This window comes from Protomyctophum parallelum (genome assembly GCF_964188405.1).
Source record: "Protomyctophum parallelum genome assembly, chromosome: 14".
Lineage (NCBI taxonomy): Eukaryota > Metazoa > Chordata > Actinopteri > Myctophiformes > Myctophidae > Protomyctophum > Protomyctophum parallelum.
In genome coordinates this window covers 48,452,389-48,463,703 of record NC_139709.1, presented here as the reverse complement: position 1 = coordinate 48,463,703, position 11,315 = coordinate 48,452,389, and the positions used below count along the sequence as shown (strand labels likewise).

Here is an 11,315-nt window from a genome sequence, read left to right as displayed (position 1 = left end):
TATAATAAATATGGACAGGAAAATAATAATATGCCTATAATTTGATCTCATTAGGGACTATGTACTCTTGATTGCGACCTTGTATTGTACATTGTATGTATCATGTATACTGCATATACACTCCCGGGAAGGCTATACATAATCATGCAATTACTTAAAAATGACCAACTGAGGGTTGTATGTTATGTATGTGTTGTCTAACAGTACTGAATGTTTAACGTATAGCCCTGCACTGTCTCTGCAGTGTCCTGTTGTGTCACTTGAGCCCTGTATGTTCATGTACTGTATAATGTCACTATAGTCTTGCATCAGCTGTTGAGCATTTATTCTTGCAAAACACTGTACATGTGGAAGCTGTGGAACTTTTAACGAATAAAACATTGCTCGTCAATTAAGACATTTTGTGGGAATGGCTTAGGGCTGACGACAGATTACAGCAACTTGCAATGGGCCAAGATTCGCTACACCACTAAGATATACCTGTCAAAATACTTCCTTAATGTCAACGTCCAAACCACAACATCAGAGGGAGTTTCATAAACCATGTTCAACCCAGATTAGGCACAAACAAGGGGGTAAAATAATTTTGATCCTATGCCACTAAAATGTGGAACGCCTTACCAACAGCCGCTAAGAAATGTAAATCCCTACACTCCTTCAAAACCGCTCTCAAAGAGCACTTACAGGCGGCTGCAATTAAAAACTGGCCCCTGTAAAAAAGTTAAAGTCTCCCCCACGTCCCCCCTTGTTTTTGAGGGTCCCTCCTATATAGAGGTTTAATGTTTGTTTTTAGTTCAATGTTTGTTTTAAAAATGCCATTGACAATGAAGGGAAATATTGTCCCTCATTACATCATATCGTCTCTTTATTGTTAATGGCATTTAATGTTTTTGTTGGCACCGTTTGTTTTACATCACCATTACATCACCTAATCAACATGAGTTCAACTTTAATATATTAGAGCCCCTCACTTTACATGGGTGTGATTTCTCTATACTGTACACAGTGAACATGTTTCGCCAGGTTTTTCTAGGAGGACCCTTATGTAAACAAGCCTCAATTATTTTTCTGGTTTTATTTGGTATTGACCTGTACTTTCGTTGAACTGTACCCATTCTACAAACTGTAAATACGATTTTCAAACAACAAGCTTTGCAGTTTTCTGAGTCTATCTCTGGGACCCAGCCATTCTACACTGTATGGTCCTCAGTGTTCATTTTAATCTGAGAGTGGTCCCATAATCAACATTGAGAACCAGAGGCTGTTATCTCTGGGTGACTGATACAGACAGGAAAAAAATATTTCCAAAAATATTTATATTATTATTATTTGATTTATTAGTGAAAGCATATCTGTCGGACAGAAAGATTTGATCTCCACATTTCAACTGTTAATGTTTTTAATGCCCTAGCCTGCTGAAGCAGGGTATCGTACAAAAGTGTCATACAACAGTAGCAAAAATAACTGATCTACAAGCACACAACAAGTCACAGGTGTGTCTGTGCAGTTATAAATTGAGCAGTTGAGATGAATAACCTCTAAGTCCATAATTTCTTTCTGACCCCTCCCTGAAAAGGCCTATCTGCCCTGACCCCTTAGATATTATCCATGATTTATAGGGCTAATTAATTGGTATGGAATTAGACTGTTATTCATCTAAACTGCTCAATTATTGAACCAATGGAAAGTATTAACAAGAGCTTATGACTAAAATAATAGCTACAGTATATTGGGTCCATTGGAATACAGGTAATTTCTTTCTCCATTTCCCAAAAAGAGTTCTGGACCGACAAGGTTACCACTTACCATGCACCCAACAGCTTCGATGATGTAGCTTGCTGCTTACCAGAACTCTAAAATTAAAATATGATCATGAACAGAACTGCTTTCTGTCTCAAACTTTTGTGAGGCCCAGTTACAATACACACTGTAGCATTCAAAGTTTGTGGAAGAGTTGTCTGGCAAGCTCACACAACGGAAGTGTTCCTCTAAGTACAGTAAGTGGTTAACAAGGCCCTCAATGTCACCCAGTGTTAAGTTCTACAAGGTCACAGGGGACAGACCCTTGCAACTGAAACAGAGAGTTTATCTGTTGTCCTACAGGAGGTACCAGACCAGTGTGTGTATATGTCCGACTCATCATGCGGTGTGTGCGTGCGTGCGTGCGTGCGTGCGTGCGTGCGCGTGCATGCGTTGATATGACACCAACATTTGTGTGGCTGTCCGCAGCTAATCTAGCAAACCACAGCACTGATCAGTGACAAATGTATTGTGAACACTGCCAGAAAGCCAAGGACGTTAATGAAATAAGTCAAATAAGTCCATATTTAGACTGGCATCACTTAAACACTGCATCCAAATGGACTTAGTTCGCTCTTCTTTTCACACAACATAAAATCTCTTTGCCAAAAATAGCCGTTCAAGGTCACAATGCGGCAAGATGGTAGATCTGCTATTTCTGGCAAATGTTCCCCTCAAGAGTGTTCAAGTCCATCAGGTTTAAGAAATATTTTGAACTACTGGGCGTTATGTGGGAATAAAGCTTGAAATGTAATATTCACTGTTAAAGGCTCAATATACGCAAGTCCAACTTTAAGACTAGATAGTCAGGGTCATACAAAAGACTATATGGGACTCAATGCCTCACTACTTGACACTTTGATTGGACATAGTGTCATGTCCACAGTCCAGGGGGTGTACTTGTACATCATAACTGTAGGATGTACTTATGGTCTTGTACATAAAGCGGCCTCACGCCACAGAAACAGGCTCCTGACCTATAATTTACATGGCTCGGGAGTCAGGAACGCCCAAGGCTATTATGTTAAATGTTCATTTTAAAATGACTGTTATGCCTTCTTATACATCTATTGTGGAGTGGTAGGGTGGGTACCTTGAGGATTGTTCAAAATATGCCAGTGGTCCAGAGCTAAACGAATATCACAACCGTGTGAAGTGAGGGGGAGTCTTGCAGTCATTGTACATCATAACCACTTAAAGCGAAAGTTCACCTCAAAATATCATCTCATTCAGGCCAATCACTTTTGTTTTTTGTGTAATGTTTGTGTTTACACAAACAGTCAAAAATGGCAATTCATTTTCAATGGCATTATAATGTTCATGTTGGGACAAACACAAAGAAACTGGCCATTCATTATCAATGGCATTCAATGTCTCAAAGCTTGGCATAGGAGGGGCTAGCGCAAGAATCACACTTGTGTGAAGTGAGGGGCGTACAGATGTTTGGGTAAATGTTCTCATGTCTGTGAATTCTTTTAAATCACACTCGTGTGAAGTGAGGGGCGCTCTTATCACCGTACATCCTCATACATCATCTCATTACGGCCAATCAGAATTGGCACAGTACTACCAGCTATACAACATATCAATGTTTGTGTTACACAATGTTACACTCAACATTGTCCATTGATTGTCAATGGCATTTAATGTTTGTGTTTGGGTTACACACACAAAAAGCTGGTGCTAGCGCCCCACAAAAATAAAAAAATAAATTATTACAAGATACAGTATTTATATCAGCGAGATGACATCTTACACCGTCATAATTTACCCTAAACAAATATTAAAGGCCATAGACTTGGCTGGCCTATGATGAAATTTCCAAAAGCCATGCATTGGAGGGGCTAGGGCCCTCAAAAAGGTTGAGAACCACCACTGCAGAACATGCATACATCCCACATCTTATAGTGTACAGACTAGGATAGAAATTGCATCAAGGGGGGGGCCTGTGACCGAATGCATATCAAACCCACGTTGTTGGGTCTATGTTGACATCATAGTTGCTGATGTCCGGTGACATCAGCGTCTTGGTGGCATCTGATGGTTTGGTCCGGTGACATCAGCAACTATGATGTTGCTGATGTCACCGGACCAAACCATCAGATGCCACCAATCCTAAGGGGAAACATGCTGGGCGCCGGCGGCGACCTCCCAAACCTTCGAGTACATGGATGAAATGCTGTGAACATGGAAGAGTTTCCGAGCGATTGCACCGGAACACCCAAAGCGAGCAGACGGGGAAGGGGCTCATCGTGTCAGGGCTGTCCCAACCAGATGAAGTGTGCCACCATGCGCAAGGAGATCCGCTTCTGTAAGAAGGTGGGGCTGCCAATCATCGGAGTGGTGGAGAACCCCAAGTGCAAGAATGTGTCGCAGGTCTTCCCTCCCGACAGCGGTGGCGCCGAGCGGATGTGCAAGGACCTGAACCGGCCACTGCTGGGCAAAGTGCCGCTGGACCCCCGGATAGGACGCAGCTGTGACGAGGGGAAGTCGCTGTTTAGCGAAGAACCCGACTCGACTGCCGCCATGGAGTACCACAGCATCGTACAGAGGATCCAGAGCTATTGCTCCAACCTCGTGACGAAGGAGCGCAACGGCAATTGAAGAGTGGGAACCGATCGCAAGAGATGACACGTCACCAGCGTACACTAGTGGTTTTCAAACTTTGTGCCCAAGTGCCCAAGGTGCACCACCATTGGGCAAATCAAAATATCAAGGCACACCTGTATTCATAGCAAAAAGCTCACAATACCTTTTCGATCATGTCAAATGAGTTTAATACATGATTCTTCTTGTATAAATGTTTAGGTGGTTTGCAGAATTTCTGCTAATCAGGAGAAAGTACCCATGTATCAGCTTAATTTGTTGTGTTCCGGTTGGTGTTCCAGTTCCAATTTTGTCTTATCATTAATTTATTTGTTTAGACACTTGTGTAACACTTTAATCTGTATCCTGAGTTCTCTATCCTGATTGGATAAATTTGGGATGCATGAGAATGCATTCTCAGGTTTGGGTTCCCAACCTGAGAATGTATTTCTGTTCACTAAAGAGCTACCTCTAAAGGGTTAGTTCAGATTGTTGGACTGTTTTGGACTGTGTTCTTCAGTGGTGTGTTTCTCGCTGGTCTCCTCTCCTTCAACAAGAGGGTACTTCTCACAGACTTCCCGCCAAGTCAAGGTGCCGTTGGCCAGATCTTGGATCACCCCTGGCAACTCACTGACCTCGGCTCTGATCTGCGTCATCGAGTCACGGTCTCTCAGAGTGGCCTTGTGGGGCATCTTGTTCACGGTGACAAAGTCAATGGTGATAACAAAAGCCACTCCGATCTCATCTGTCCTGCTGTAGAGCCTCCCAATGGATACGGGGGAGGTGTCCACTTTGTGAGAGACGCCGCTTTTGGTCAACGCCTCAGATAAATCCCTCACAAAAGGCACAAATTCCTGCCTTTGAAGCAAAGGAAGGACTGCGCATTTATATGGAGCCACAGTGGCAGGGAAGCTGAAATACGATCTTTGTTCGTCACATTCTCTGACATGGAATGTGTGCTCGAGGATGCTATACATGATTCTGCCAATGCCGAAGGAGGGCTCAATTACACTGGGAACGATTTCCTCCACGTGCAGTGTCTTCTGGGAGCGCTTTACACTGACCATGTCCTTTGTGAGTTTGAAAGACTTTCCTTCCGTCTCAATTGTAAACTCTCCAGTCTCACTGAGCAGCTGCTCCTGCTCCGTGATGAAGCACTCATCACGCACCTTAGCAAGGTACTCCATCACTAGCCTAGCATCCCTTTTGTAGGCCTTGCCAATGCTCTCTTTGTTGAGCTCAAACTGTACAACATTTACAACTTTGGGCTGCTTCAGATGTCTCTCAGCAACAAGAGGCACCTTTGTAGCCTTTGCGTGGCATTGCAGATCATAGCATGAGCGGTCGGCGCACCCTACAATCTCTATCCAGCCGTAAGAGGTTTTGGTCTCTGCATCCCAGCAGTCACGGGCATAGTGGGCCATCTCGTTGTCCATGTGCTGACGGAAGCGTAACTTATGTTTGTCCACACCGACTTTAATAAGGTACAGGTAAATTCTTCCAATGAAGTATCCCAGGACAGAGTTATTGATTACTCCCTTGTCCACAGCATCACCTAGCGTCATGATGCAGGCTGTCTGGCCACTGGTCTGGGCCTTAGAGGAGTACAGTGTTATGTGCAGGTCTTTCACATTGTGGAATTTAGGGTGGACCTTCTCAGTGGGGTCCACAAAGTGCTCGATCTCAGCCATGGTGAACTCACGGACACGAATGAGTCCTGAGCGGGGAGATATTTCATTTCTGAAGGATTTGCCTATCTGAACGGCAGCAAATGGAAGTCTTCCCTGGTTAAACTCCAACAAGCGTTTGAAGTTGAGGAAGATTCCCTGAGCGGTTTCAGGCCTCAGATAGCCTGGCATATTCCCTCCTGGACCAATGGATGTCTGAAACATCAGGTTGAAGGAAGTAGGGGCAGTGAGGTCATTTCCTTTGGTGGGCGACTTGACGTGGTATTTTACTAAGAGGTCGGTCAACTCTTGCTGGGTAAAGTTGTCCATCCGGGTGATGATGTCCACTATTTCAGCCTTATTCTCTGCAGAACACTTCTCATCAGACATCAGCTTCTGGAGGTGGGCTTTAAGAAGATGGTCAGCTCTGAACCATTCACCATTCTCAACATCTTTCACCATATAGTCTGCAAACCTGTCCACATGCCCTGACGTCTTGAGGACAGGTGCTGGGGTCAGCATGGTGCAGTCGATCTCCAGCATCTGCTCCTCCTGGATGAAATGTTGCCTCCAGACATGCAGGAGGTTGTTCTTCAGGGCACATCCCACAGGCCCATAGTCATACAGACCACTCACACCGCCATAGATGGCAAAGGCCTGATCATAGAAGAATCGCCTCTTCAAAGTATTCTCCATTTTGGTTCTATCGAAAATGTCATCTTTGGGCTGTGTGGCCAGTTCCTTGGCCTCAAGTGTTCTCTTCCTTGCTTTTAGTTCAGCAACAGCTTTAGTGACGTCTGCGTCGGGGGCCCCTTCCTCTTTCATCTTGCGCACCACATCCCCCTGTTCTTTGACTATGAGCCTGAGCGGGGCCAGATCCTGTTCAATATTAACATGCATGTTTTGTGCTTCAGAGATCTGTTTTCCCACAACCAGACAAAGTACTGCTACTGCACGTACTTTTGTGAGTATATACAAATCTCTTATAACTACTCTTTATATTAGGGTTTGACTGGATGCTTGTCACGATATCTATGCCAGTCAACTGGATGCGTGTCACAATGATGATGCCAGTCATTTATTCTCTGTTGTCTCCAAATATGGAGCTCTAGGTCAGCCCGGGCAAAATATGGATTAGACTTGAATAAGTTTAGGGCTATAGGGTTGGCTGATTATTCGAGCCACTGGGCGCAAGTAGGCCCCATCCGATGAGGTGTATCCTATCCTCCTGCAAGATCCATTCCCGTTTTAACTTTGTATTTAGGCGTTTACAGTTGCCTCATACACCAAGATAGTGCAGACTGTCCACTGCAGTTACAATAGGAGCAATACGGATTCATGCCATCTTCTTGGTTGCCCCTTAGCCTGACCTGCAGGATTGCATGATACCGCCGCACCATGCATGATGGTTGCTCGTCTCCGGTTAGGCACATGGTCGGTTCTGCGTGGTTGGCCCTTCGTTGAACCATCCCTTTTCCGCACATATCCAAAAGGTAAAGGCAGTCAGAGACACTTCCATTATGCTTGCTAAATAGTCAGCCTGTGCCACGTTTTTCCATTCAACCTCCGACCAGCAGGTGTCAGTATTGCTCCTGATTCTGCTGCAATGGGGAAACCGAACCTTCCGCCAGGGCTCGACGCAGCGGAACCTCATCTCGGAGACATCGTAGAGTGACATTGCAAATGGGGCTCTTTGGGCATAAAACGGACACACACTGACAAACTATGGGTACTGGAGGGGGAATTACCGGGGGGGGGGGTACTGCGTGAGAATCACATCTGTCGCCCGCGAATGATGGGCACTCTACTAGTTTTTTGATGGGCGCTAGCTCCTCCAATGCATGGCTTTTGAAGATTACATCATATGGCAGCCAAGTCTATGGACTTTTGAATGTTTGTTTAGAGCACTAAATTACTACATAAGACATGATGTGGCCATCATGGGCGTCCCTCACTTCACACGAGTGTGATTTTTTAAAGAGAAACAAAGAGGAAGACATCCTGAAACAGTTTCACAGGATTATTGATGTGTGAAACCATGTGACGAAACGTCACATGTGACGTGACTCATGGTATCTCCTCTTTGATGTCATAATAAAGGGTAATATAACATAATACTTTCCCCCCCATTAACACATACATCTAAACAACTGATGGCACAGGCCCGCATGCTGTTATGGGGCCCCGTGTCTCGCTAAAGGACACGCAGGCGTTAAGGATCGAACCGGGAACCTTCCGACTCCGTCGTGCCGCAGCCACCTGGAAGATGACCGGGGTGGAATTTCATCCAGTCAGAGAATGGCTCCGCATATTTCTCCTGTGTATGGGTTGGTATGCCTTGAGCTCTGGGGGGAACATCCTCAACAAAACGATCCTGAGCGGGTTCCCGCACCCCGTCAGCATGTCCATGTTACACCTGTTCTTCACCATCGCATTTCTTCCGCCACTGCTGCGGGCGCGTGGAATCCCGAAGGCGGACCTGCCCCACAAATACTACTACCGGAACATCCTCCCGCTGGCTTTCAGGGAATATTTTATAGCGTTGTTGTCCCACTTCACCATATGGAAGGTGACGGTTTCATATGCACACACCGTCAGAGCCACAATGCCCATATGGGTCGTGCTGATATCGAGAATCCTCATGAAGGAGAAGCAGGTGACTAGCGTGTACATGTCCCTCGTCCCCATCATTGGAGGAGTGCTGCTGGCCTCCGTGTCTGAGCTGTCTTTCGATCTGACTGGACTGATCTGCGCCCTGGCCAGCACGCTCTGCATCTCCCTTCAGAACGTCTTCACTAAAAAGGTGCTGAGAGACACGGGGATCCATCCCCTGAGGCTGATCCACGTTATACTATGCAACTCCGCCCTCTTCATGGTTCCAACCTGGCTCCTGGTGGACCTGCCGAGCTTCCTGGACCAAGGAGACCTGTCGGACATCTCGGTCTGGGGAGGCACCTTCCTCCTGCTGCTGGCCTGCTGCCTCTGTAAGTTTGCGGAGAGCGTCGTCGCCATCATCATGCTGGAACGGGTCAGTCCTCTGAGCTACGCCGTCGCCTGCGCCACAAAGGGGCTCATGGTCATCAGCGTCTCTCTGCTGTTTCTGAGGAACCCCGTCACGTACGTCAACCTCCTGGGTGTGATGACTGCCATCGCGGGGGTATTTCTCTACATCAAGGCCATGTATGATGTCAGTAAGAAGAAGCTGCTCCACTCGACCAAGCAGGATCAGTCCTCCGATCACTCTGCCCAGGATGAAATCCATAAGGCCATTGGTCATTGTCCTTGAACGTCCTTGAATGGTTAAGTCATGGTCCAGCCCAGCCCAGCCATAGCAAAAACACCTCACCGACCACTTCCAGTATGGCCGGCAGGCCTACATGACTACAAAGGTATTTGCTGTTTGAGGAAGAGTTCTTGTACACGAAACGCATTTTACGAAAAGCATTGCTCAGTAGTCTGTAAGATTTGAAGCCAATTGTTTCTTAAACAAAAGTTGTAATAAAACAAAATAATAGCTGTTTGAAAGCACTTAAGCACTAAAGCACTTCTGTACAGTGGTCTCCCTCCTCAATTAATTGTTGTTGCATTGAATTCTTGCCTCCTTGGGAACCCTATAGGACTCTCCATGTGTATTGTATGGAACTACGGAGGCAACCACCAATGCGTGGGGGTTTCTCTGATGGACTTTACTGTATGTACAGTATACTGCATAGCCACACTGCTCCTCCAGAAGGGGGAGTAAGGCATCCCATCTCTCCCCTTCCTCCTCACCGTGCCTGAAGAGAATGCAAGCAAAGTGCTTGTTAGAGTGCGGAGCAATGAGACGTGACAATCATGAAAGGGAGCCAACGTGTTCTGACTGTGTGTGTGTGCCCCTCGCACATGCAGCTATAGAACACGGATAGATGTCGAATAGGTGTTCACTATTTTGGCTTAATGTTTTATGTGAAGCACATCGAGTTGCCTTGTTGTTGAAATGTGCTATACAAATATACTTGGCTGGCCTCAGTCATGCTCCTTCCTCCTTTTTAACGTTTAGTTTAGATTATTTGAATTGCAAATAACTCATAAATCCAGGCGTTATCATCATTGTGCAGGTCCCCTCACAAACAAAAGGGTGACCATTCCATGTGTGTGGCAGTCATACAAGCTCCACCACTGTTCATTTACTGTATATATATAAATGTGGATATAATACAGTGTCAGTAAGGTACCGGGCGCTTTGAGGTGAAACAATCATTGCAACAGCTGGTGTAAGGTACTGCAAATTGTGTCTCACTGACCACATGAAAGAATCTATTCTAACCCATTCTGACCTGAGATCAGATTTATAATGAGGTTTCCGCTGGACACACACTGGTCTGATCAACCCATTCTGACCAGAGATCAGATTCTAAAAATGTCAGTCGTTCTTCGATTTTTCAAAAAATAGCAGACCTACAAGCTCGTAGCGCGCCACTCGGTGGCGCGCTACGAGCTTGTAGATCTGCTATTTTTAAATAGCTAAAGCATAACATGATGCCGACACCAAAATGGGTGCCCGTTCAGAATGGGCTAAATAACAGTGAGAATCTGCTCAAAATGTACTGTACATAGACAACAGACAAGTGATGTGCCTACCAATTCATTACATCCAGTGTTATTACTTATTATCCAATACTTTTTTAATTTCAATAGTGTGATCTTGTTGTAGGCTATTAGCACAGTCTGGACAATCTCAGTAACTGACAAATATAGTTAATTCCTCTTGATCTTAATTTTGTTTGGGTTATTTTTTTACTCTCAGAGGGAGAAGAAATTGGCTGTTTCATGGTCATTGTCATGGGAAGTTGCATCATGATTACAAAGGAATCCAGGAGAAACTCTTTTGAATCTATGACCTACAGATCTACTGTACCTGTACAGGCCAAAATGTCAAGTAGCTGTTGTAGTGACACACGCACACGCACACGCACACACACACACACACACACACACACACACACACACACACACACACACACACACACACACACACACACACACACATACAAGGACCTATAACATAAAATTCAACTTTTTCAATTTATTCTGTGTTTTTGAGGCTCCCATATGTGTTTTCTATCGCCACAAATAACTAATTTCAACAATCAGGCTTTCATATCATATAGGTGTTTTAATGGAAATTGCTCTCAGGAACAGCTCAACTGATTTTGGCCTCACCCTATTTTGTATAATTCCTCGTCTTCAGTCTTCAGTTCCAAATTTGCATTTCCACTTTGT

At 45.1% G+C, this 11,315-nt stretch overlaps 2 protein-coding genes across 2 annotated transcripts; one reads left to right on the top strand and one right to left on the bottom strand.

Annotated features, from left to right (window-relative positions):
• Positions 1-4,865: 4,865 nt before the first annotated feature.
• LOC310871366 (glycine--tRNA ligase-like) lies at positions 4,866-6,953 on the bottom strand (the record flags this gene model as incomplete). The annotated part of the gene is made up of 1 exon (XM_083782851.1): positions 4,866-6,953. The coding sequence occupies one exon, from the start codon at positions 6,951-6,953 to the stop codon at positions 4,866-4,868; it is 2,088 nt and encodes a 695-aa protein (XP_083638977.1).
• A 1,366-nt stretch (positions 6,954-8,319) lies between these two features.
• On the top strand, positions 8,320-9,339 carry LOC310871365 (solute carrier family 35 member E1-like; the record flags this gene model as incomplete). The annotated part of the gene is made up of 1 exon (XM_083782850.1): positions 8,320-9,339. One exon carries the CDS (start codon positions 8,320-8,322, stop codon positions 9,337-9,339), a length of 1,020 nt encoding a protein of 339 aa, XP_083638976.1.
• Between the last annotated feature and the right edge of the window lie 1,976 nt (positions 9,340-11,315).